General features: G+C 38.8%; 4 protein-coding genes across 4 annotated transcripts in view; all 4 read right to left on the reverse strand.

Annotated features, from left to right (window-relative positions):
• LOC112559097 (ADAM 17-like protease) overlaps positions 1-612 on the reverse strand; it is a 13,513-nt gene extending 12,901 nt beyond the window's left edge. Inside the window, exon 1 of the mRNA XM_025230025.1 lies at positions 470-612. The gene's annotated coding sequence lies outside the window, so the exon portion shown is untranslated. The remainder of the gene's footprint in view (positions 1-469) is intronic.
• On the reverse strand, positions 519-18,355 carry LOC112559111 (ADAM 17-like protease). The gene is made up of 11 exons (XM_025230067.1): positions 18,222-18,355; positions 17,683-17,781; positions 14,902-14,907; positions 13,970-14,085; positions 8,014-8,083; positions 6,411-6,549; positions 6,152-6,253; positions 5,397-5,459; positions 2,090-2,181; positions 884-1,000; positions 519-618 (listed from the first exon to the last, which is right to left on the reverse strand). The coding sequence occupies exons 1-10, from the start codon at positions 18,334-18,336 to the stop codon at positions 885-887; spliced, it is 918 nt and encodes a 305-aa protein (XP_025085852.1). The 5' UTR covers positions 18,337-18,355; the 3' UTR covers positions 519-618; position 884.
• A 1,114-nt stretch (positions 18,356-19,469) lies between these two features.
• LOC112560256 (ADAM 17-like protease) lies at positions 19,470-23,566 on the reverse strand. Its single transcript, XM_025232004.1, has 9 exons — positions 23,556-23,566; positions 23,285-23,435; positions 22,688-22,823; positions 22,275-22,408; positions 21,640-21,728; positions 21,333-21,442; positions 20,557-20,609; positions 20,106-20,233; positions 19,470-19,526 (listed from the first exon to the last, which is right to left on the reverse strand). The coding sequence occupies exons 2-9, from the start codon at positions 23,376-23,378 to the stop codon at positions 19,470-19,472; spliced, it is 801 nt and encodes a 266-aa protein (XP_025087789.1). The 5' UTR covers positions 23,379-23,435; positions 23,556-23,566.
• A 786-nt stretch (positions 23,567-24,352) lies between these two features.
• Positions 24,353-27,211, reverse strand: part of LOC112559083 (disintegrin and metalloproteinase domain-containing protein 17-like) — a 117,288-nt gene continuing 114,429 nt past the window's right edge. The window contains exons 22-24 of the mRNA XM_025229999.1: positions 25,945-26,033; positions 25,632-25,670; positions 24,353-25,391 (exon numbers count right to left, since the gene is read on the reverse strand). Of these exons, the coding sequence (XP_025085784.1) occupies positions 25,188-25,391; positions 25,632-25,670; positions 25,945-26,033 (332 nt within the window). The 3' untranslated portion in view covers positions 24,353-25,187. The remainder of the gene's footprint in view (positions 25,392-25,631; positions 25,671-25,944; positions 26,034-27,211) is intronic.

Here is a 27,211-nt window from a genome sequence, read left to right on the forward strand (position 1 = left end):
ACTCCAGTCACACTAGACCAGGTGTGGGCACTGCTCAGAGCCGCACGTGGAATTCGCTGAATGTCGTGGCCGCGCTTTCCACGAACAGCAGGACAATCACGCGTGTCAACCTTCCCTCCATCCCCCCTCTATTACGCAGTTGACCGTTACATGGCAGAGGGGCAACACAGAGCTGGCTAGGCCACCCCCGCGCCCCCCTCCACCCTCATACCGTCACAACGTCACTGTTCACTGGTATGCGAATAACTCAACCCAACCGTCGCATTTCTTCTCTTACCTTTCGCATTAATTAGTACGTGCTACCAGCAACTGCTGCGTGACCAGCGTAGATGTTTTAAGTACTGGTCTAAATGATAATTATAGAAACTCCTGAAATACCAGCTTGGATGGGAATGAAATTAAAATAAACTGGAATATTATCTCAAATGATCGAAAAGTTATTACGTGAAGACGCAAAAAACTAGTTTACCTGCATTGTGCAGATTCTCTGAGATGACAAGTTCTGCTACAACATTTATCTTGGTTTTTCACGACGCTCTCTCCTACGTCGCATTCTTCGTTTTTGTCTAAGATACCATTGCCGCAAGGAACATCCTCCTTTGGCACGCACTTTATATGCTGCACATAGAATGGAAACTACACCAGTAGAATTATCGCGAATATGTTGCGACCTTTACACGCGACCTCTAGTTTAGAACAAGTTTTCAGTTATGTATCCTAGATGACATCCAGATGTATAGATAGCATGAGTCAGACTAAACACTATACTATTTGTTTCTTCTGCGATGTTGATCCATGGTCAAAACATTTAGCATTATACACATTGTACACTTTTTCACCAGAGAAGTAAAAGAACTTTAATCTCTTCACACCCTTCACTCACTTCATTGCATACAACCTTTGTAGCAGGGTTCTCGAAAGCCAAGAGACGTTACAGTTGGTAAACATTTGTTTTCGTTGCCAAGGACCTCCTGACAACAGTGTTTGCAGGCATTAATATCTGTGTGAAATGACAGACAACATGAGTAAAAAATTAAAAATATTGTTGGCGAAGACTGCAAGTGCGGCACCAGTCACCTTAGTAACAATTAAATTCTTAAGACCTACCGAATTACAATCTTGACTCCTATCAAAAACTTGCCCACAAAAAAAAAATTGTTATCTGCTAATATTAAAGCCCTTTAAGGGGAAAATTCCATCATAAGAGAACGCCATATGATGCATATTCAAGGATTTATTAGCGGATTGTTACTATTTATATTTTACTGTTATTCGTGCTACGTTATGTCACTTTCGTTTGATACAGTTTTATTGTGAACTGTCATTATTCATATTAATCCGTTTGGTAAATATCGGAGATCTGAGTATCATTCCAAGAGCCCCTGGGAATACTTTTACAACGTGCTTTCATATACCTGTACTATACTGACAGACTATTCACTGAGCAATCATTTAGGCAGTCTTATAAAAAGGATTTGAAAATTGCTATTCTCTAGCTAACCCATTCCTTCCAAACATCGCAAAAGAAAACGTTAAGAGCAGTAGGTGACTACACTTCGGGGAATTATAGTTACTGTAGCAGAAGATGCAATGCAGCACCAGCAAGTGTGCTCTGTGATGATTGACTACAATTAAAGGTGCTGACTAAAGTGGACCTACATGAGAATCACGAGAAGTTTAGCCCTGCGAGGTGTACATAAAGGCGGAGCTGACACGAGACGTGCTGGAGACATGATCAGTAGCGACACTACAGAACAAAGGAAAGACAGCTTCCGCCCACGACTCCACCCTGTAACCTACTGTAGAGGAGTGCAGCTGTGGTATTTCGTTCAGACCACTTCAGCAAAATACATCTGCCAGCTTTCTTCCTACATCTGCTTGAGTGTGTGGTAGCACGTTTACTACTCACATCATGCTACCACTCTGTTACAAATTAAATGCTAAACAATTCTATTTTTAATGGAACAGTAGTGTAAATTAAGTACTAAATAATTCTATTTTAATGGAGCAGTAGTATAAATTAGATCGCAATAGTAATGCATCAGTGAGTGGCAAAAGACACTTGTTTGAAATAATTTTACAGCCTCACCATCTTGGCACTGGCACTGATTGTAGGTCCTCCCGTTCTTTTTTTCAAGCACTTCACACGAGGAAAGACACTTGCCTTCAAAACATACACGACTGACACAAGAAAAAAAGCAAAGTGATGAAGTTATATACACGTAAAAATATCCAAATGAAAGGTAGAGCAGGATCGGTACTGATATCAGGAATTGGTACAGACTGTACTTTTTAGTGAACTCTATCTTTTGCCAATGACAGATCCTATCTAGCTTAGCTACTACTGCTGTTGCTGTTGAGATCCTGATGCAGATAATAATTAGCTGCCATCTTTGGACAGGGTGACTCCCAAGTCTCTGAAACTTCTTGTGTCTTCAAGGTGTGCCCCCTACATGAAGATTTCTGCTTTGCCGCAGCCACTGACCATAGATTCGCTCCTTTCAGCCTCCATTCCATATGCATTTGTCTGTCAGTCAGTTGACAGGTCTTGTAGTTCTGTGTTAATTAACTGCTAACAGATCTGTGTCTCCTGCAAAGCGTAGGTTGCAAATCAGTCTTCCAGTAATGGGAATGAAACTATGATAGTTGTGGAGGGTGTCGAGCATGATGTTCTCCGAAAAGATATTAAACAGCTCTGGTGATAGAGTACATCCTTGATGTACGCCTACTGTGGTACGAAAGTAAGCTTCTATTTGAAGCCAGCCTGTTCTACAGCTAGCAGTTCCTCTGTAGTGGTGCTGATTCTGTTCTGTATGACCTTTAGCATAACTTTGCTTGGGTTAGTGCTTATGGTTCTGGCACTTATGTAGTTCTAGAACTGTTTGCTGTTTAAAAGGGTGGGTCTTCAGGTATACTGCTTCCTGTCTGGTTGTTTAGAATGATCTTGGCATCGGTGTTCAGACGGAAGTTGTAGAGGTCCTTGCAGTACACAGTTCATCAACTGAGTACAGCATTCTTTTTTGTTTGAAGGGTACCATTGCTGTCTTCGATGATGTCACGGATAAACCTCATACATGCGCATTCTTTCAAATAAACAAATAACGAGATCGCTAGAAGGTGGATGTACCCACCTTGGAGGCACAAATAATTATTACACACAAGCACAAAATCAAAAGGAACCAAGTATTAATATTTAGTTTACCACTTTCTCTCCGTCGGCAAACAAAAAAAAAAAAGATTGCAAGTAAAATACATCGATAATCAACACGTCAATATAAACAACTATCCATCATGTTCATACAAATAAAGTTCGTTACTTGCCGAAATCTACACGGCATCAACACAGAGTTACATGTACGTCCTTGACAATATTCACACGGCATCAACCACAGTTCCAACATTACCGGTAAATCCTTGAGATTCAACAAGTTATAACAGTATAGTCACTTTCAGGTCCTCAGTTTTATGAGACATATATATTATCCTCTTCTGAAGTTCAATGGTAAAACCAAAAGAGTTTTACAATACCGAGAAGTTGTTATCAAGCGGATGGGTCGGACGAGATAAAGCTGATTCGAAGCTTGGAGGAAGCCTCTCCTCCTCCCGCGGATTATTCTCTGCTGCCCAGGTACCTTCCTGGTGGCGGTCGGTGCTCCAGCTGGCGCACACCAAATCCACGGTTCCTGCTCGTCTCGACGGGATGCAGCTTCTTGACCCCGAAAATACACACTACTTGTAGCTCCTATCCACAGAGCTCTTACGGCGAAAATATAGGATGAAATGTGGCACCGCAGAAGTACATCCCCAGTAGTACAGCTGCTCACTTCACAGTAATACGAGGGAGAATACTTCCCTCGTATTACATCCACAGAGATTAGTGAAGTATAAACACAACGCCACAAAGTTAAGATCGGCCCCTAGCTGCTCATGGTCGGGCTTAAATACCCACCCCATGTCAACGCTTGGCCAGGGGTGAGCACTCCCCGGACCGCACGTGAATTTTGCTAAATTTCGTGTTTCACCTCTTCCATAAAACTCAGGCGAGACACTGTTGTCAACACACACATGCACACACGTACACCAACAACAACAACAAAAAAACCACAGGAGGCACGGACTGGTCCGTGACAGATGATTGAGATGCTTTAGTGATCTATCCTTGATATGCCTTTTAGCTGTGACCTCGTGCCATTCCATTCTCTGTGTCGCGGCATTGCTCTCTCGATCAAGTTCTGCCTAGCTGCTTTTCTCCCTTTCTTGATGACATACTTAAATTCTTTGTATCTGGTACCTGATTCAGGTTGGCTTTTCTTATCTCTCTTCAAAGCTCCTTGACTATTTTCTTTTATGTTTCCAGTGAGGGTGTCGACATCACATTCTACAGGTTTCCGCGCCGCAAATTTTCCTTTAACTGTGGTCTTGAAAACAACAGCAACGTTTGAGTCGATTTGAGTATGAACCTATCCGTCTGGTGACTGCGTGTAATCGCTTTCTTGTAGTGGTGTAAGGTGTTGGCGAAGGTGAGTCTCTGGCTCTGCGCAAATTCAAGGACTCTGGCACCGCTATCGTCCGTTTCGCCAGAGATAAATTTGCCCACCGTTCCTGCCTATTGCTGGTAGGCTGAGCATTCCAGTCACCGAGTACAACGAGGATGTCCTTTATCGGAACTCCCTTCACAACCTTGTGTTGTTGTTGGTAAAACTCCTTCACTTCGTGAATTCCATGCGTGGAAGTTACAGAGCGTATACTTAGACCATTGTGTTATTGTGGGACTGAGCCGAGACACGTATGGAGATCCAGCCTGTTGGATACGTGTACAGCTGATGACGTCTGTGGCGACCTTGTTGTGTATGAAGGCCACGCCGTACTCCTGTCTAGCATCCTCCCCATTGTACTACAGCTTGTCATATGACAAACCACAGGCATTAATTCAGGAGACTTGTGAATGAGTGATTGAATGGTTTGGAAAAAAGCAGGACAGCTTTAGATGTTGCTTCTTTAGCGCCTTAATATAATATTTTTGTACGAAGTCATTGACAAAGAAAAATGAGTAAAATCATACTAGTTCTCTGAGAACAAAATAGTCGGATTTTCTGCCCACAGACAGCAAATCTTTGTCGTATTTTGTTGATTTTATTTGTCATTCTACTAATTTTTTTTTTTTTTTTTTTTTTTTTTTTTTTGCCTCTTGGTGTGCTCTACCTACATAGCCCTTCCTTATTCCGTTGAATCTGCTGCGCAAATGTTGTTCCTAAGCATGTCAATTGACCACGCGATCTCTGCTTAGGTACAGGCGATTTAAGAGTTGCACACCTGGTGAAAGCGATACTTATCCCTAACTTGTTTCTCACACACATATATATATACAACACAACTAAGACCTAGTTTTAACGTACCTGTCTTGGCAAGCAGTGCCATCGGGAACAGGGACAGAATGAGGACAAAGAAGTCCAGAGCCACTGACCAGCGGTTAAGGTCTTAAAAGAAGAAAATAGTTTACCAAACCTCTTTGTCATAATGCTATATATGGAGATAGAGAGAGAAAGAGAGAGATTTATATTTGGAAAATGATCTGAAATCTTGATACTGATCATATCCCTGTTCTTGCTGTCTGATCACCACAAAACATACCTTTCGTGTGTTAGTCTGTTGGTAATGTCATTGTTACTACTTACCACGAGATCGATTTGTAGGTCTACAACCGTTTAAAGGGTCATGGAGCGTTTCTTGCAGAATGTTCTTCAAGATTGACGTTGAACAGCACTTACTAGGTCACTTTTGCACTACAGTAGGCGTGCGTCAAGGATCTCGCTTCCACCGGTGCTGTTCAATATCTTCTCGCACAACATCCTGCGTAACACCCTCCACTACCATCAAACTTCCATTTCCATTGGTGAAAGGCCTACACATTGCATACATCTGTTAACAGGTACTCACAGAGAACTGCAAGACCTTACCAATAGACTGACGTGTACCTCCATAAAGGGAAAAAAGTAAACTGTCTCTCACACAATGTCGATACTTCATAATAACATTATTTTCATGATTTACTTGTTAAATAAAACTCAGTTGGCCTTAATAAGCAAATATAGTTCCTACTTGACTTACGAAGCAACAAACAAAACTAAAAATAGCAAATTAAAAAGGATACTCGCACTTTGAACTTTCTATACACTGATTATCGGGGTCTCTTTTACATTTGGTTCCCGCTGGAGCAGTAGTGCAGTTTCGGCAACACTGACTGTTGAAATCACTAGAAACGTCAAGAAAAACATGAAGAGCGATACTGCATATTACATTTTGCACTCGTACTTTTATTATCCTGCTTTTCTAAAAAGATAAAGGATGCTGGTACAGACATCGGGTGTTTGGAAATGGGGAATTGCAAGACACTTTACAAACCAACTTGCCTGCAGTTAGCGTTTTCTCTGAGCAGACAGATGCTGCTGCAGCATTTGTCTTTGCCCTCCAGACCGTCTGGACCTGCATCGCATTCTTCTAGAAAATCAACGACTCCATTGCCGCATGGAATTTCATCTTTATCACTTTCTGAAACATGCAGTTAGCAAGAAACATTGCTGCTCACTTCCTGTTGTTTTCTTCTGTCGAGTATGTGTCGATTTTAAAGAGTAACTTCTCTGATTTCTCAGACCGCAAATCCTTTCAAATGCAGATGTCTACAGCGATATATTGAACATCTCATAGCTTATCACTCTTGATGTAAGCCCTCAGGGCGTCATTCTGCTTTTGCTACCGCAAGACTTAGATGCCATTTGCAAAGCAAAAGTCTGTCTACCACTTTATAAACGTAATAGATTGTTATCTTTCCAAACCTTGAGCTTTTCTTTGATTTAACCGTTCACTCAATTTAAATAAATGAAGCTAGTGTTTCAACTGGTGGAAAGCCTATCTGCAACCGAAACGGCAAGGAGAATCCAGCCACTCTAGAACATGTGCTTGAGGAGGCTGTTCAGAATGTCATACAGAGAACATGAAACCAAAGAATGTTGAGTTTTAAAATCGCCTGTCACAACTTCCAAGACTCAAGTTTATTTTGGTAATAGTTTCCTAACAGTCGTGTTCAAATACATAAAAAAAAAAGAATTTGTTGGGTGTATGATTAAACTGATGGTTCTGTAGTTTTAACACTGCATAGTTTTTTTGTTTTGTTTTTTTTTTGACTTTGCTGACCAGTGAGTTGGTTTGTTAAACTATTCTTCACTTTGCCATATTCTTAGGAAAAAACTAGTATGGGACTCTGCGCCAGGAGATGACTTTATTGTGGTCTTGTTGGCAGTGGATTTAAAGCGCCGTGACAACAGAATTTCAAAAATTTGCTTACATAAAAATTATTTGGAGAATGCTTTTATGGATGGAGGATATTAGCTAAGGCGAGTCTATGGTCCAGTTCAAACTCTATTGTCTTATACCCTTCATGGTTTTCATCCAGGCCAAATATTCCTACTTTCCCTGCCCATTGCTAGTATGTGTCTGGGACCATCTTTGCGTTCTAGCCAGCCACCGAGTATGTCTTTATGACCCCTTCTAATTGCACGTGAGCTTCTTTGCTTCGTCGTCTTCATGCTTGGAAATTCTGAATGTAAATTTTTATAATGATGACATTGTGAGGCCTGGCAGAGAGGCGATTGGAAATCAACTGTTTAAAATGGGTGTACAGTCACCCGACCACTCCTCTACGAACGAGGATGCCGATGTTTCCTACTTTCCGGTTCCTCCTCACTGTTATCAGAGCCTTTGGCCTTCATCTGCTGCGGTTTTCCTAAATCCTGATCATGTGACCTTTGCCAGTCCAATGATGTCTCACCCGTATAGCTCTAGTCGGATAGTGAGTTCTCTCATTTTCGGCACTGGTGTAATGTTTGTACGCCGTTGTTTCAATAAAAGTTTTCTTTCATTCAAAATTTATAGACTCTATTTACTAGACAAGAGAACAGTCATCAACGAGTGTGCTTCAAACAAACAGATAATAATATGCTCGTTTTAACAGCTTACCTATAAAGCATTCCTGGCTTACCGATCTCAGCACAGGTGAAATATAGTCTATGCTGCATGGCGAAAAGCGCTGAAAATTTGTAAAAAAAAAAAAAATATTGCTAAAACATACGGACTGGATTTTAACAAAACTTGAAAGATTTTATTTCATTATAGAAAATACTATAAGTAAATAGCTAAAACATAAAAATATATAGTTTTTAGAAAAGGGTCTAAATGGAATGAATGGCGTTTAAACGCATAAAGTAAACAAATCACAAAAATATTGAACTTAAATACAGATTATGGTCTGAAGAAATCAAATAATATTCAAGTAAATACTGTCGACTGCATTCAATTAATCAACAATTACTATTACAATGATATCGTGCAATTCTAATGTCTTCATTTCAAAACTTTTGGTAAAAGACACATTTTTAGTCATTGAAAATATCAGAGCAAGGAAGCACAAATTACTGAACTACTGCCACAGATGTGATTAAATATCACATACAACATACAAATTGCTATGCTAATGAACACATATGTGGTATATGAGTCCAAAACAAGTATCTAGAGAGCACGTAAAAACGGTTTCCGTGTCTGAAGCATAGATCGAAATACAGTGGAACCTCGGTTAACAAACTTAATCCGTTCTGGAAAGCTGTTCTTTATCCGAAATGTTCGTTATCTGAAACAATGTTTTCCATAAGAAATAAAGGAAATAGATTTAATTGGTTCCCAGCCCCTGTTGACTCGCTAATATTTGAAAGTTACAGGCCATATAGGTATTTGTTTTAATGAGAACAGTTATATAATACAATATAAATGGAGTTAAATAAACATAAAAACATTAACGAAAGCATTTAAACATCAGAAAACTTCACGTTTTCACGGCGTGGGTGGATGCAGGTGTGGGGAAGAAGGGGTGGAATTACTGCTTGGATTCCCCCTCCATGAGCACACGTGACATTATAAAATCGGGGGTGACTTCCCTTTTCTGTAGCTTTGAGGTTAAAGGAAAAAACTTGTCCAGTGTCTGTTCCTTCTGCCTTTTTTTGTAAAACACTTCGGTAATACGACATCACATATCCGACAGACGCATGCCACCTTCATACTTTGAAATCATTTCCTTTTTCAATTCATTTGCTGGCCGCTTTCTTGTCATTACCTCACTACTATTAATTGCTCTTAATCTTCTTTGGAGCCATGACTGAGGATTATCTTATTAAAATAAAGCACAAAAATCACTAAATAATAAGGAGGCGCATAGATAAGGAACGACTGATCGTAACTGTGTCTCGAGCGCGAATGATGACATGCTGGTCGGTCACGTGTGGTTCACGTGGCTGTTCGTTATCCGAAATTTTGTTCGCTATCCGAGACAAACTTTTAACGAAATTTTTGTTCGTTAACCGAAATATTCGCTATCCGAGGCGTTCGCTAACCGAGGTTCCACTGTATTGTTTCTGAGCTAAAATTTGAAAAGTGGCGGGTGGCTTATCTGTGTAGTAGGAAACGAGGAAGGTGTGGTGCAGTAAGGATGTCGAGTGCTTCTATGTTTGATCGTTCCGTCGATTGCAGCATCACAAAACAGCGAATAAAACGCAAAAAGTCGAATGGAATAATTTTATCCACTAATGTTATTATTCAAATGTTTCTTTTGTGGAAAAATCCTAGGCACAGCTCTAAACTTGAAATGCTCAGGAGAAAAGGAAGATCCGATCAGGCCTTTCAATGATCGCAGCTCTTCTGTTTCCGGAGGCAGGAATCGGAAGTGTTGTACCATTGTTGACAGATTTTGACAAGTGTCTCACCAAAACAGATGCGTCTACCCATGGAGAAGGAAATGAACTGTGGATCGTCACAGTTTGCCATCCTCTCCTGTGAAACGATCAGGTCGGAATCTGTCGGGGTCACTCCAAATGTCTGGAGCTCCCAACATAAAATCCAGGTTGGGGCTGACTAAAGTGCCTTTAGGGATCGTGTATCCACCAAACATCATATCATAATCAGGGGCATACGGCAAACTTCGTGGCACAGTGTTGACGTAGCAAAGAACTTCCATTTTGACAGCCTCCATGTAAATTAACTGAGGTCTGTCTTGTATTCTGGGCGCTCGGTGTGTTCCAATAACACTGTGGATCTCCTCGCCGCACTTGTCCTGCACGTCAGGGTGGTGAAGCAAGTAAACCTGAGTCCAGCAGATAATTTTAAAACCCGTATCCATGCCGCCTACAAACTTGTCGAAGACTACTTTAAGGAGATTAGCATATTTAAAATATACTTTATTATCTCACTATCTATCTATCTATTCCTCTTCGTGCATCAGGTTGCACATAAGGCCTCAGAGTCCGCTACTGATGTCGATCGGCAGAAACCCGCTCTAGGTGACCCCATGTCAGGCCCTTTCCTTTCATCTCCCTTTCCACTGTTCTTCTCCAAGTTTCCTTTGGGCGGCCTCGTTTTCTTCGGCCGTCTGGAGTCCATCGTAGGGCGACTCTGGAGACGTCTGCTGTCTGCTGGCGGAGCACATGTCCAATCCATCGCCAACGCCTTCGTTGAACCTGCGTGGTGATAGACTCGGTTTCAGCTCTTCGGTGGATTCTTCGTTGGTGATGGTATTTGGCCAAAAGATGTTAAGTATGCGCCTGAGGCATCTGTTTTGGAAGACGTCAAGCTTGTTACTGATGGTTTTGGTCATCTTCCATGATTCTGATCCGTAAAGGAGGGTGCTGATCACAGTTGACTGCAAGATTCTCAGTTTGATCTTCTTACTGATGTTTTTTGCCTTCCATGTGCTCCTGAGTGAGGCGAAGGCCTGGCTGGCTTTCGCCAGTCGGGCTCGAATCTCCACCTCCGCATCCCCGGTGTTTGACATTTTGGACCCAAGATAGGTGAAACTGTCAACTTCCTCAATCTCTTCTCCATTTAGTTTGATGCTGTCTTGGACTCTGGTGTTCACTCTCTTACTGTTAGTTTTTTTGTGTGCTGATCTTCAAGCCAAGGTTTCCAGCTGTTTCTGAGAAGGCATTAGTTTTTTCCTGCATGTCTTGGTGGCGGTGTGACAGCAGGGCAATGTCATCAGCAAAGTCCAAGTCTTCCAGCGTTGTTGTTGCTGTCATAGTCATGGTCCATCTGATCCCTCTCCTCTCACTGTCGGTGGAAGTTTTCAGGAACCAGTCCATGGCCCGGATGAAGAGGAACGGCGACAGAATGCAGCCCTGCTTCACCCCAGTACTGACGTTAAAGTAGTCTGTGAGCTCCGTGTCACAGACAACCTGGGATTTGAAAGCATTCACCGCGAGTCCTTATGGAAGATCCTTAGGCATTACGGAGTCCCTGCAAAACCTGTTCAGGTCATTGCAATGCTGTACAGCGATTTCAAATCCCAATTATAATAAACCCCTCTTGCGTTAAAATTGTTTTAAACTGAACAAATTTGTATATGTATTTATTGTTGATGTGAGGTGATCCTGACTGCCTGTTACTTTGATGTATTTCTCTGATGTAGGCGCCAATAAAGTTGTCCGCTATATCTCCTGAAACTAGCGGTAGTGCTCGTGTACAAACGGCTTAATAAACGCATTTAGCACCAGCCACATGCTGTCCACAAGGCGTTGCTACTGAAGGTAATCTCCATGTAGGCATCACAGGTAAGGCATGATAGTGACTACGCCACCCGCTCCACAGTCATTAACAATGGAATCCACCAACATCAGATTATTTCCAAAGACATTGTCATCATGAGAATTTCCACTGCAGATTAGTAACTCAAGATAAAACCTGGATTCATCACTTCGAACTAGTGTGGTTACAGGGACCGGGAATGGTTGAACTAAGCTCCTTGCCTAGCCAAGGTAATAGATTAATCATTTGTTGAAGTTCTAAATTTTCTGAAAGAAAATATATTTTTCACTTGACGTTATGGCACAATATATAATAGTATAAGCTATAAATTCGCTAGACTAATTAGTCACAGAGTTACAGGAACTTCTGATGGACCCACTGGCAGTGAGGATTCCCAACGAAACCACCGAGACGGGAGGTCTTGCTGCACGAGTGTGGTTACAGAGACCTGGAATATATGAACTATGTTGCTTTCCTAGCCAAGGAACTTCTGAGGGATCCATTAAGGTGAACGAAGTGTGCAAGTAAAGTCACTAACGAACTTCTGAGGGACCCACTAAGGTGAACGAAGTAAGTGAAGTCCCTAACGAACTTTTGACGGACCCACTAAGGTGAACGAAGTGAGCAAGTAAAGTCCCTAACGACGGCAAGGACCGAGAGGAAGAGTCCTCCAGTTGCGTCGTGTGTCGAGCGTCCAGTGCGGAGTTCAGTCCGTTGACGTCCTGAGTGTTGTTCCGCGACCCCAGCGTTCGGAATAGCAGTTTGGAATGTGTGCTTGCCAGCTACGGAGATCCTGGTGGAATATGTGCCTTGGTGTGTTTCGGAAGTGTGTAAGTGAACCTGTACGCTCGCCGTGGATTGAGTGGGAGCGTTCCTGACGCAGAAATGCGTCTGACTTTTTTCGTGCGTCTAGGTGACACTGGTGGACATTAACAGTGTTTTTAAACTTACTATAAATTATCAGGGAGACCATTTGTATTCTGGACGGAGTTCCAGAGCGGCGCTCTGTTTCTCGGTTCAAGACTGAATGAGGTAGAAATGTACTGTGGGATGATATTGGTGAGTGACAGGGGGGTGATGAATATCCTTTCTTGTCTATTTAAGTCAGTTTTCAGAAAAAGCTTCTGTATCTTCATTTTATGAGTTAGTCTTTATTTTGCTTTCTGTGTGTATATGACCTGTTGCTCACTATCCACCAAGAGAGAGGATAAGTAAGAGCTAAAATAAAAGAAAAGAAACTTTACGGCAAAGTCGACAACCGGCTATTTTAGTAATGAATAGACGAGAAGCCATTGGACAGATCGTTGTGTTTTGTGTTGTTCCAATGCGCGTATCCAGAACAGATGAGAACTGCACAACAAATATCACAGATCGGTTAAAGACGCTAAAAAGCGACATAGATCCAAAACGGTAGAGAGCTAGTTTTCTCCATTCAGTTAGGCGAAGGGACATCAGTCTCTTGACCATTTTTTATTGATGGTTTTATGGCCATTTTTCTCACTGTTGGTGAAATAGTTATGTTTAGGAAGGTGACTTTAGGGTTTTGTTCCTGTTTTGTTGCAAACTTAGCAAAATTATCAGCCTCTTTATTTCCTTTTATTCCTTACATGGGATGTAACCCAGAGGAGTGAGAAGAACACGACTTTCAGCCTTTAAGTCCCTTAAAATATAAGTCGCCAAAATTTCTTCATTTATATATAACCGTCCTTTAAAAACTTTGTTGAACATAGCCACATATTTCATGTGTACTCAACGTATTTTCCGTTTTCCTCGTAACCACACCTCTTCGGGGAATTTGCCTTCACTTTTCTTCACCATTCTTGCTGTTTGCATTAGCTGTCACGTTATCACAGTTGATATTATCCTTGACTGCTTGTAACTTCAGTAAGTCTTAGAATCTACTACCTCCAGAGCAAAACCATATTAACTACACTGAGCATTACCATTATTTATAGTTTATATGGAGTCAGAGCAATTTTAATATAATATTTCTCGTATAACATTTAGAGATAAAAAAAAAGGCACGAGACCCGGTAACAGCTATTTTACTCTTTTTTGATCTGGCTTCCTACTGGAAAAGGCATATGCCCCTACTCATACTTAATAACAAGGAACCCAGATATTTCCCATTTACTTTTGCTGCTAAAGCAAGCGCTACAGGTGGTTATTTATTTATTAGTTATGTCAGCAACATTTAAATAAAGCAATTTCTTGGTAATAGGAGGTTTCTGGCACAAACCACATTTAATAAGTGGATATGACGTCTAGTCAGCTTCCTGGTGAACTACAAAATATATAACCAATAATAACAAATTAAAACAGACATAAACATAACCTATATACGTACCCAGTTATTGGGGTGGGTTCCTGGTACTACATTCGCGAACATGACGTAGCGACCACCTTCTTGGTCGTTAGGAGAACATTCGCCTGGTGGATCGTGTGGAGCACCCCAGTTGTGCCCTGTCTCAGCAGTAAGTAGAAATGTTACCACTCGTATTATTGTAGGACTGTACTCACTCTGAACACTATACTTACTTAAATACAACAGTAAAACCAAGAACAAGTCATAACCAGGAAGGTCTTCAACGGAGGGAAACTCAACCTGTCTACTTTCATTCCACGAACCCTGACTTCCAACACCTAGAAATTGAATTCATTTATTTAATTGTTGGAAAATAAATTACGAAATCATTATCATAATGATTTTCTTTGTCATATTTCCATTGTTCCACTTTGTTAAAGATTTATAAGGGCATTTTCTTTCCAGGAAATAGCACTCCATCCATACGTGTAAACTGGTAGACAACGATGCTCTTTTCAAATGCATTATTTATACTTTAAGCGTCTTTTATGCAAAAAAGTTGCAACAGTGCACAAACAATCCTTCACAAGAATCATATTTTTTACAAGAACGTAATTTTTGCAAAAGGTCATTAATTAAGCACAACGGCGACAGTAGGTCAGCCACAACCCATCTCGCCCCAGTCATATCGACCTCCTGCCACCAACCCAGACATGACTATATCGTCCTTCGTAAAAGGACAATGTCCAAAATGATCGACAGCGATTCAGCTTTCTTATATTAACCCTGAAGTTTTTAAAGAACAAAAAAAAATTGTATAATTTTTTGTCGGATGTCAATGTAATCACGCTTTACGCGATCATGCTTTCTACGACTCAAGATTAACAAAACACGTATACCACATTATGTTTTAGCATAAGACTATAATTTTTCGCTATCACATCATTCCAGTTTGTTTGTGTCATGCTGCTCACCAAGCTCTTGAGAGTCGCAAATCCAGTAGAAGGGTAGAAGGAGGTGTCAGCATGAACAGAGAAAATATTCATGATGTACACTCTATCACAAATTGTAATGTGTCCTTAACAACAGAAAGGAGATCGACCACACAAAAACCTGTACGAAATTTAAATTATAAGAGAATGAAAACATTTTTTATTTACTGAAACACATAGAATGTAATGAAATGGCAATATTGGACTGAAAGATGACTGCCAATAAGTTAGCATAATATAGTGTCTCCTTTTAGAGATCGTTTTGACTAATGTTCTCGTGACATATTTGCTGACACTTTATACCAGAGTCGGCGTTAGGAATACGCGGGGCCTGGGGCCGTCCATCCTCGCGGGGCCGGGTTAATGGAGTTCGTGTATCAATATCGCTATTGATTGTTGTGTCAGGTGTGTGTCGCTGTGATGAGACTGATGAAGTAGCAGGAGTCGCTACTAGTCTCAGCGTGTGTCAATGATTGTGTATCCGGAGTGTCGCTGACTACCCAGAGTGTATATTACGTGGACATTGTTGTAGAAACTGCAAATAAAGTTCTTGGAAATATCTTCGACTGCAAAGACTCAGTTTCTGGAAGAGGTTGGACCAGTAAGTTTAGCACCCGAAACGAGCCATTGACAACGACATAGGCGCCTGGGACTTATGCTTTGTCGCTCGATTTAAATACGGGACAACCAACCATCCTACTTTTTCTCGTAACAGTTTCCATTTCAACATTTCTTATAAATACACTTCACAGCGCCTCAGTAACTTTCCTGATCTTATAGACCAGGGGTCTCAAAAACACGCTTATGCCCTACAGGCGTGAAATTATCTGCCCCGAGAAAAAGAAGCTCTTCGAAGGCATAAGTTTGTCTGCGAAACACAGCAACCGCGAAACTATTGACCTGGAAGCTAGCGCATGCATCTGCACCAGAAGCACTCTGTGCCAAAAGTCTACAAATGAAACGTGATGGATGTTGTCGTGAAGACGGTGAACTTCATACGCGCACGGGGTCAACCACAGACAGTTTGTGTCATTTCTAGCTGATTTAGAAAGAATACGGAGAGTTGCTGTATCATACGGAGGTCAGATGTTGAGTCGTGGAAAAGTGCTGCAGAATTTTTGAACTAGCATTGGCAATGAAAGACAGAGACATACCTCAGCTCAGTGACCCAATGTTTTTGTCGGATCTTGCTTTTCTTACTGACATCACGCAACATCTCAACTACACACAACTTTCAAAGCAGCTGATACCGCATCGCTGGCAGGGTTGAACTGAAAGACTACGTAGACATCCTCTCCAGACTACTGGAAGATTTTAACACCGCTGTCAGCAATCACTGCTCTCCAACCACAGTTTGTCCTTGCCACTCCGTTCGCAGTTGATGTGAAAACGTTCCAGAGGAGTCCAGATGGAACTACTGGACTGCAGTGTGACACTGCTCTGAAGCAAAAATACGTTGATGTTGGAGTTCCAGATTTCTACCGTTTCTTCCTAGAGAGAATTTTCCAAACTTATTCTGCACAGCTGCTAGAATTCTAGCGATGTTTGGGAGTACGTACGTTGCGAACAGTTTTTCTCCAGAATGAAGATCAACAAAACAGCATTACGATCAAGACTGACTGATGAGCATCTGACAGCAACCTTGCGGCTTTACACGCGACTTCAGGCCTAACGTCGATGGTCTGTCTCTGCCAAACGATCTCAGCTGAGTGGACAGAAATGAGTGACGAGCCATCTGCAGTAGGCCTAGTAATTATAGTTGTTTTTTTTGGGGGAACTACAGTTTCTGCTTTTTATTAGTGACAGAGACAACGTCAACTTATTTTAATAAACTAAACTGCCTGTTCATGTAATAAACTACACTAAATGTAATTAATAAATATAAAAACTTTATTTTAGCATTTAACTGCAGTGACAGTAGTGTTCGTAAAATTTAATGAAAAGACATTTTCTTTTCGTGGTGCGGCCCGCTGACTGGCTGTTACTTTCCACTGCGGCCCACATGCTAATATGAGTTTGAGACCCCTGTTCTAGACTATCTTTTAATAAATTTAGGAGTTTTATGAGTTATTTTTAGTTGCTGTAGAATAAAGTTTTATATTCCTGTCTCTTCCGTATTAGTTCAGCCTGTCTTCAACTGAATTGCTTACATTGAATCTTCATGCTGTTACCAGCTTGGCGTAGACCATCCATAAATCTTGATAGCGCAGTAGTAATATCCCTGAGTATTGGCTGTGTATCGCCTTAAAAAGTGTTTTTTTCCCGTTTCCAAGGCTAAATACCAACTCTAAGGGCATTTCTTTACATTCTTCCATAGGTCGGACTATAACGAAAGGTGTTTTTTTATTTCACTAGAGAAAATAAAGTAATCTATAACACTACAGCCTGATGCTGATAAGCCAATAGAAGTCATCCATCATGCATACTATTAACTATAAACAGTGAGTGAGTGTTCGAATGTTTTCTTGTGGGTAACCTAAGATATTTCATTTTCTGTTCTGTCACAGATCTGACTATAAGTGACAGTACATAGTCTACCAAAACGACTCGACTGCAATCTCTATCATGTTGTCATACAAGTGTACAACAGTGTATTATCATAGTATTCGTGTATTTATATACCTGTAAATATTAGTCTAGATGGGTAGAAGGGAGTGAGTGTGATTGTCGATGTCATATTTTCCTTAAGTAATTTATTTCGTCTACTGACACCCACATTATTGTCTTTCACTAGAAGTATTATCTACCGACAGTTAGCAGTACCGTGAATGGTGGTTATCCTATGCCTTAACCCAACAAGAATCCATCCTTTTCCATACTTAGAAGTCGTCCAGCCGGTTCTACGATACATGTCTCCACTTCCTGTTAATAACAAATAAACATCTGTGAAATTTACATGTGTTAAACATTTCCGTGTCACTCTTTGTGTAAACAAAAAAAAAACATCTATGAACAATAAAAGTGCTCCACTTCAGTAGTAATGAAAGAAGACTAAAACAATGAAAACAAAAAAGAAGCACAGTATTGTAATTTCAAACGGTTTTCTCTCATCGTGCTTACTGCAGATTTCTTTCAAGCTTTACAATTATTACAGTGTCCTAAAACAAATTAGCGAACTGTTTCTAAGGAAGCAATATAAACTAATGTGCTAAGCAACAACAGCATTAACATTTATGTAAGTCCAGGTGGCAGAACCACTCAACACTACGTCTGTTCACGCAGAACGCAAGCACGTGATCACATGCACACAAATGGCGCACACTGGCACTCGGTACTGCTCTGTTATACACACTGTTACTCACGTCCTGCACATATTCCTCCAGATCTCCCTGTATTGCCTAGGTATGCTAAGCCAAACCTATTATTGTAGTCCTTGAAAAGAGTGGTTGTAAACAAGTGCGCTAAGCAGAACTGCATGATGTCGCTGTGAAAACTAAAAGCCTGATAGAAATATGGAGACAAAAGATGTTAAAAAATCACACATGAAAGACATTTCAAAGCGTAAACAAAGTCTGTGTGTTGTGTCTTGTCAGTTAGTGTCAGGATGCGTTACTAAAACACGTGAAGTTGAGAATGTCTGTCATGTCAATAGAATCTATTCTACTGCCACCATCAGTCATACATGTATAAACTACCTGACATTTTCCACAGTTTTTCTGCTTTTTACTCCGATGTTCCTTTTTCACTCCATCCTCCAAACAGCTAAGCACACTACCGTATACCAGTCTGTCTGCATACTTAAGACATACAGACCTCGCTATTGCAAAAGTCAGCCATTCTACCAGTTTCTTACGGTCTTATTGTCCTTTCATCAAAATGTAAATTTCCAACTTTGACAAGGCATTTGCATTTGTCCATCTGTTTATACTAAGATTATAGATGTAAAAGAAGAAAAAGAAAAATTAAGATTAGAGATATCTGTCCTACTAGTTTCTACATCTCTGTACCTAACTGTAGACTGCAAACAGATGTTTACACGTCAGCTCCATAATTTGCTGAAAATCGCAATATAGATAAAAGAAAACAAATCACGAATGATAGAAGTACCTGAAAGGTTACGTAGTTCAGATATACTTACAAAAGTTTATCTAGTGTATTCCAATGATCCACTTCATAATTATAGCTGAATGGTCCTCCTTGGCCCCTTTGAGTATTCCGTGTGAACCAGAATCTGAAACATAATACAGGTTAGTAGCGACCGATACGACTGAGTGCAGAACTGTGTTTAGTCTTACAAAACAGGTGAAAATATGTTGTCACAAGATTGATAGCATATAAATGTGCTTTACTCAAAGAAGACATGGATGAATACTTCTGAGCTAGTCCATTGATTCCATCTCTATTTGACCTTTCTGATCAAAATATGACCCCAGACAACTCTTTCGCATCATCTACAACAGAGGATTTTAAAGACCCATAAAGGAACTGCTGATGTAAAAGGTTGCCATATTTTAAGGCTTTTATCTTAAATTGTTCATAGATACAACAACGTGTAGAAAATTATGTCATTTAAACCTGTTTGATCACAAAGCCCCAGCCAAGGCTTTCCGCTAAGTTTTCCACTTTGTATCTTCGAATATTCGGTTCACCTCTGCAATAGAGCTCACCTGCGACAATAGTTTATGTTTTATATATCAATGTGCGAGCATTTCCTTACATTCACATAAAAATACACATCCAACCTGCAGAAAGCGTTGAGCCGAAACTGGAAAAGCCTAAAGTGGTTAAACTCGTAGTTTCTCCTAAGGTGATTTTGTTTCCAATGTCATTGGTACAGGTGGTAAAACATTCACGTCTTATGTAGATTTATACTTATAACTGTGTTGCACGTCCTTATATGTAATGCCTTGGACCTTGATATGCGTTTTTCGAGTGGCTTTTACGAGTCAAATATACACTAGTGTTTCCTGTTTTTCCATGTGTTCAGACAAAATTCGAATACGTGTTTAGTTATTTAATTTTTTTGGTTACTCATGAATTCAAGTGCCTCTCTGAAATTTGGAAGGTTTCGTATTAAGAACAGTACCTTGTTTCAATAGAAGTTTTAAAGAAAAGCTTCATGAACAAAACGACGACAGAATTAAAAGGACAGTTAAAATTGTTCGTACCACATTTACAACAGTATCACCACCATCTGTATCAGCCTAATCCGTGCAATCAACAACCAGAGTGTTCAATTTACTTACCATTATCTTTATAGCTTCAGAAGCACTAAACTTGGCATGCTCTCTGTAAAACGAATAGTCGGCAACCAGTCTTAAGGAACACCTTTTCTTTAAGACATTATTCTGTCGTTTTTGTCTGATTCTGCTGACTGTAGAAAATTAATGATGTAATTTTCATAACTGTTTTGATTAAGTAAATAAGTCGTGCATTTCTTGACATAACCCTGATTATTTAAAAAGATGTTATAGATATCACAATGGTTTGTGTTTGCTAGGTTAGCAACATATCTTACTTAAAATATTAAAAGTAGCTTCGATTCCTATTTTGATTCCATCGATAATAGATTACAGTCAGAAAAGTCGTGCATATTCAGTAAGAACTGGCTCTCTCATCATTCTTGTACAAAAATAGTTTGTCTTAGAAATGAAAAAAAAATTGCCTTAAATTTTAAAATGTGATGTCATCACTTACATCTCTGATGCTGCTCATCGCTTGAAACTGACTCGTCTGAAGACGGTCGTTGGCTGTAAGCAAAGATGAAGCAATGGTTTGTCAGAAGTTTAACAAATTATATCTGCAGGACCTTCAATCGTAGCTCTCTACTATCCGTTTATTATTAATACGAATACGGACAGCTGATTTGTAAAGCCTTTAAGCCCATTCCGAAAGACTGAGAAACCAACATATTACAGGGAAAATATATAATACACAATAGTTGATGAAGAATATGTTTTAGTGTCTAATCTTTGATAGTATTTCTTCTCTTTGCCTGTAGATATAAAAACATTGGTATATTACACAATGTTATCTCATTTGCTGTTGACGTCAGCATCGATTGTTTAAATTATTACATCTATTGTAACACGAATTTGGGATGAATGTTTTTTTCAGACGTGAACAGCATTATAGAAATGAAATTCATCCTTTCCATTATTATGAGACAATAGTGCGAGTGATACATTATCGACAGATTATCTTAAGATTATCGTATGTGACACAATGCCTGAAATTCCAAATCGAAGCCGCACAACAGCATTTCTACTGAATCTATTTATTAGTAATAAATTAATTATAAATTTGTTCATACAATTATTAATACACTATGAATCAGAAACATAGATGTAATCTTCCAAAACATACATAAACATTAATTCAGAACGGATAATGTGAAGCTTTCCACCAAAGTGAAATTAAGGCAAATCATTGTTAATCATCTCTGTTAATCATTGTTATAGAAAGCTACATACAGTAATGTTATTGGATCGGAAAAAGGACCCGTATGATTCCAGTTGACATCAGAAAGCCTGTAACTAATCAGATCCCACCCACTTGATGAAGGGAGGTGTCTCCACGACGGCTGGTGAAAACAAATGAACAAGTAAATAAATGAAAGTTTATACTTAAGATTTTGGTCATATTTGTGTGAATGTTTCTCGATTAAAAATGTGTCATTAAAAAGAAAATGTAAGAAAACAAAATGAACAACAGAACACATGATTAGTCATTTACAGCTGTAAACTTCATTCTTCATCAAACAGTTATTACAAATAGTACCTCAGTAAAGTAAGTTTCATTTGGGAAATAAATTGTTGTGCAGAGAACGTCCTCCTCATAATGAGCAGACACATGTATAGATTCATTCTCTGAAGAAAAAATGGGAAAATAAATTATTCTTCATTGGTTAAAAAATTAATGCGACCTGTTTCTGTCTGTAAGATAATTTCTTATATCCCACGAATGATAAATCTCTCATGCATTGCAGCAATGAGCAACACTTTTATCTTTTATGTTAATATGCTCCACTCATACATAATCCAGACGTTTTTTTCAAACTTACCATGCAATATTGTAGTAACACAATTCGTGTTATAAATCAAATCTCTGACAAAGTGTTTATATCCATCTCTCCTCTAAAGAGTGATAGCCATATGGTTCTAAGCATACATTACAAACAAAGAAACTAAAGTGTCGCAAGAAACGACGAGTAAAAAAATATTTTTTAAAAGCAAAGTGCCTGGAAAAATATCACACAAAAGCAACAGACCAAAGATATATAGATATTTTTTACACACTTACTGTGTTTGAGTTTTGTAATACAGAAGTAGTATACTGTTAACAAACAATGCTTACTCTACTAGTTTCCGAGACGATTCAAGGCAGTTTTACAAATATAGGGAAAAAAAGCAAACCTTGTAAATGTCCTGTGAGGAAATCGTTGGAGTCTACATGAAGGGGCTCATACTTGCCGTTCCTGTCTACAGTATAGGCTCTAAGTCCAGGGGCCACTACAGGAGAGCCTGCCTTTAAAACCATACTGAAGTTCCTGAGAAAAACAGAAGTGAATTCATCTCTAAGATTTTCTTATTTTTTGCCCTATGTAGCCAATAATTATAGAAAAACTGCTTTTGTTCGTGCACACATAGAGAGGTCGCTAATAACTCACAGACACGCTAATTTACATCATCAAAATAGAGCTTTGTAACTATTAAAAACTACTTCACACATTTTCTCCTTTGATCATAATATTTCTCAACTTGACAATTTCCTGGCATGTGTTACATATTTTCCAAATACAAATATATGTTTGTAACTTGTCTCTCACATTCCTAGTGTGAAGAACGTGACGTAAGTTCTGGCCGTTACGTGTCCAGTGTCAACATCCCGATGGTGGCGGACGTGCAGAGAAATATCCGACTTCTTCAAGGTCTCGTAGTGAAACAGCTGTTTGTGTAGATTATCTGTTTTACAAATCAATTTCATCAAAGTAGAAGTTTACTCATATTCCCTCCTCTATGTGTGCGAGTAGTAACAGGAGCAGGAATAGAATCAAACAAGAATTGTCTGCTCCTATCCTACCCCTTATAACACTTAACATCACTTCATTATTTACAGATTTTTATTCTTCTTTTGAACATTTTCTAGCAACTCCTTGAGTGACGAGTCAACATAACATTTTTGGTCTTTCTAACATGGGCAAAACAAATGATATCCAAACAATAGCTATAAAATGTAAAACTTAGATCTGTTTCAACTGAACCGTGTATTTATTCGAAATAGTGAGGTCAGCGACATGAACCCTAGGCCAGAGATTTTAAATCAAAGCATTAATTAAAATGACTTAGATTGTAATAATAACTGTGTTTGTGTCAGTGAAGTTATAACTTGACAACTAGTGTGTATTTCAAATCACACAACTTACTTTCTTCTACTTGTAATTTTCTATTTTCCATCGCAATCACTTTGTGTAGAACGACGGACTGAAGTAAAATCAAAAGTTTCAAAGAACAAACCATCTTTGACCGGCAATCGTTTCGTTGAGTCGTTCAGATTAATTTTAGTATCCGTATTCACTGTAAGAGAGAAAAAGAAAACTAGTATTTACAGGCAACTAATTAAATGAGCATGTTAGAAACTTAATTCCACACACAGTTTAAATTTCATGATCTCCGGGGTTTGGGAAATATACATACATCATCGTCTGATCGATAGAAACGTCCCAAAGATGACGTCATCTAATGAAGGAACATCAGAGCTGGGACTTTTAGTTTCGTACTAATACTAAATGTAGACTTTGGGGAAACAAACTCGTTTCTTCTTATCGTGGACGGTTGATGACTGCAAATGTCGGTCCTTATGCCTGACTATACATGCAAGGTGGTTTGGACATGTTACTGAGGCACCTATCTCTGTCTGCTCAGACATAAAACCAACAGGAAGCTACTGAATTCTTTTTCAAGCTATATTTTATTTTAACGTCAGTGTTTCGTTAACTGCTCATTTCAGTAATGAGTGTCGTCAGCTCATGTCTCAGTTTGAGTTTACTTACTTTACAAGATGCCAACGTCAGAAAATGTCAAAAAATCTTCCATTGTCCGTTATTGCGCTTAACTATTAGCAGGATGATCATTTTTCCACACACAAAAATCTTAATATTTGCGTTTCCTTTAAAAATGTTTTATTTCCTTTTCTGAATAAAGAAACATTTTTAATACGTCTTAACTACTAAATAACAAATTTAAAATATATTAACAATAAACTAATTTGTATTGAAAAATGAAGTTTTGTTATCTAAATAGCGCCATGTACTAACACTAGCCGTAATTGTTTTTAAATACATTTCAATGAAACAAGTAAAACTGGAACGAGCTGACACTTAAAGAAAGGCATTAAACCTATTTAGATTTCCCGTTTCCTATAAACACTGTGCGCAAAACAATTTTATAACTTTTTAACAAATGTTTTTTTGCGAAAGCTTAAGCTATACTTTCAGTCTCGTCATGACATTTTTCCTACGATCTTGTTAAAAGCATTGTATATAATTCTTTAAAACAGTTTACAAAATTTCAACGTCAAAAGATGTCAAAACAATCTCTTCCATCATTCTTTACTCCGCGTAACAACTGGAAGGCACACAATCTTTCCACAAAAAGTTTCTGAATATTTACTCTTCCTTTAAAATGTTTTATTTCCTTGTCTGAGTAAAGAAACTGTTCAAATCCGTCTTAACTACTGAATAACGAATTTCAAATATATCACAATGAGCTACATTGAAAATGTAGTTTTCTTATCTGTCTGTGGGAATATCTAGATATAGATATACTTCTTACTTTTAAATAGTTCAGTGTCCAGCGCCATGTGTACGAACACTAGCTAGAATTGTTTTTAAATACAGTCCAACGAACCAAGTCAAACTGAAACGAGCTAATACTAATAAAAAGAAAGGCATTAAATCTATTTAGATAATCCATTTCATAGAAACGCTGTGCACAAAAACAATTTTAAACTTTAAAATTAATTTTTTGTGTGAGATAAAACTCGATGTATACTTTCAGCCTTGTCAGTACATCTTTCCTAGCGGCTTGTTTAAAAGCATTGGATTTAATTTGCTTCTTTAAAACAGTGTTAAGTTATAGAAACAAGTCTTAAATATGTAATTTAAGAAATGTTATATTCTTCGGTGTGTACTTGTGATATTTTAAAAAGTAATAGTCTTTCATCCGATAAGACAAAATATTTTAGATCTTATTTAGTCTGTCGGTGTTAGGCCAGACTTTGAAATATTTCGTGTTAATACTGTTTTTTACAGTACTGATGGACTTATTTTATTCTTGTCCACATCCCTTCATTGGCGTTTGGCAGGCGTTGGACCTTACGGTTGTGCGGACGGATCGACTGAAGATCCTGTCTAATCGACTGAAGATCCTGCCGGAATCGACTGAAGATCCTGCCGGATTCACATTCCTCATTTCATAAGACTTGGGATCCACGGACGAAGACATTTTTTTAGTGGGTGGTTTTTTGCGTGCCTTAAAAGAACAAAATATTACCTGCCTCATACATTCAACAGAAGACGAGGACGTTTAAAGAAAAGATTGAAATAATCATTAAAAGCGGGAAGATAAATGGTCTTGCTCTAATTGTATCGTTCCATTTACTGTTGTATTATACAGTCTAACATTGATGTTAGGGAGTCTTTAGTAATACTTCTTTTATTCATCGCAAAGACCAGCAAAAAGGTAATAGGAAACTAAGATTGTCGCAATTACCATCGGTTTCTTAGGTGCGGGTTTTTTGTTTTTCCCGTCCTGTGCAAAAGATCATACAACACAATGAGTCCAAATTGATAATGTAAAGATTATTATGAGCGTATTAAGATACACACCTTAATGTAAGAAATGTTGTGGTGTGCATAAAACTAAAATTATATATATAAGACGAGAAAAATAGAATATGGCTGATGGTTTCTGTATAAAAAAGAGAGTGAAAGGAAAAACTAAGCCTAAGAAACTCAACTACGAGTATGTTGTTATATTTGTTGGATGTGAGACAAGCTGGAATGTTTATAGGATCAGAACTTACCATGCAGGAAATGCAGCAGCTGATTGGGATCCAGAACAGTGCTGTCAGAAACACGACAGTCATGACGAGGTTAGTCTTCATGGTCTCCGCTTTGAAAAGACAACACAAATATTTGCTTCTTAAAGTTCTGCTATGTAAGCTATCATTTAAAAATATACAGTCTACGTCTTCAGAAATAAAACTGATTTAAATTAGTCCCAAGGTAACAGTATGACGATAATAGCGAGGAAAGTTTTTTTTTGTTAAAGAAAAAGCAACAAAAAGATATTCGTGTACAATGTCTGACACGTTCGTAGCAACTGGTGGCCAGCGGCAGGAGAGGCTTTTTCTTCCTGTTTTGACTCTTCATTTTCTTCTTTCCTACTGCTCAATCGACAACTCAAAGCTGCTTGAGTTTTAAAAAATTCTATTTTTATTTTTTCAGCCTCTCTCCTAAACATTTTGCCAGCATCTAATCATCTCTCGCGGAAACAGAAGTAAAATCAATGGCGAGTATTTTCACTTCATCGCATAATTTAGATGTTTTGGGGTCTCAAAGTACATTTAAAAATATTTTATACTTTTATAACTATAATTTAATGCATTAAAGGCTTTAGAAAATATTTCGTGTCCCTAAAACTATTGCTTTATTGTGGAGAATGAAACTGAAATTGGTCTGATTGAATCTTACTGGAGTGTATCACAAACAAAAACAACATCGAGTGGCTTAACTAAAAACTAACGTGACACCGCTGTCCAGCGCTGGAGTGAGATTTGGCACCTGGAAATGATTCCAGGTGTAAAACGAGCACTCTTGAAGTAAATATCTCATCAACGGCTGTGTGTAAGGAGCTCCAAATTACAGAGTTAGTATGTTATTTAGGTATCTATTCATATCTGTGTTTAAGAAAAACAAGAACACTTCAGTATGGTTTTAAGAAACACCGGTCTGCGAACTTGCAGAAAAGAATACAGGTCCATGTCAGTTATCATATTTTAACAGCAAAAGTTTGTAACAGGACACCCACGTTACTGAGCCCTGTTAAGACTTCAGGGACTTGCAAAGTGTAACAATCAATCCCTGATAGAAAGTAGAAATAGATACACTAAACAGACCAAGGAACAAAATGTTCAGACAACATCAAGTAGTTCACTGGCCTGCATCCAGAATACAGCAAACACTTGAAGGGAACCATTGCAAAGGTGAGAATAACAATAGAGTACAGCACAATTTAATCAATCACATGGGCAATTCACACACTCACACACAGACGAACTACAACATAAG

This window comes from Pomacea canaliculata, linkage group LG1 (genome assembly GCF_003073045.1).
Source record: "Pomacea canaliculata isolate SZHN2017 linkage group LG1, ASM307304v1, whole genome shotgun sequence".
NCBI classification, from domain to species: domain Eukaryota; kingdom Metazoa; phylum Mollusca; class Gastropoda; order Architaenioglossa; family Ampullariidae; genus Pomacea; species Pomacea canaliculata.

Bases quoted from the DNA above. Each gene is read 5' to 3' on its own strand.
- LOC112559111 (XM_025230067.1), bottom strand. From the start codon at position 18,336: ATGCAGTTCTGCTTAGCGCACTTGTTTACAACCACTCTTTTCAAGGAC. The intron at 8,084-13,969 runs GTACGTATATAG...ACAAATTTTCAG, and splicing joins GAACCCACCCCAATAACTGG to CGCTTTTCGCCATGCAGCAT. The intron at 6,550-8,013 runs GTAAGCTGTTAA...TGCATGTTTCAG, and splicing joins AAGCCAGGAATGCTTTATAG to AAAGTGATAAAGATGAAATT.
- LOC112560256 (XM_025232004.1), bottom strand. From the start codon at position 23,378: ATGGTTTGTTCTTTGAAACTTTTGATTTTACTTCAGTCCGTCGTTCTA. The intron at 20,610-21,332 runs GTATGTAGCTTT...CTTTGCTTACAG, and splicing joins TCCGATCCAATAACATTACT to CCAACGACCGTCTTCAGACG. The intron at 19,527-20,105 runs GTAAGTAAATTG...CTATTGTCGCAG, and splicing joins CTGAAGCTATAAAGATAATG to GTGAGCTCTATTGCAGAGGT.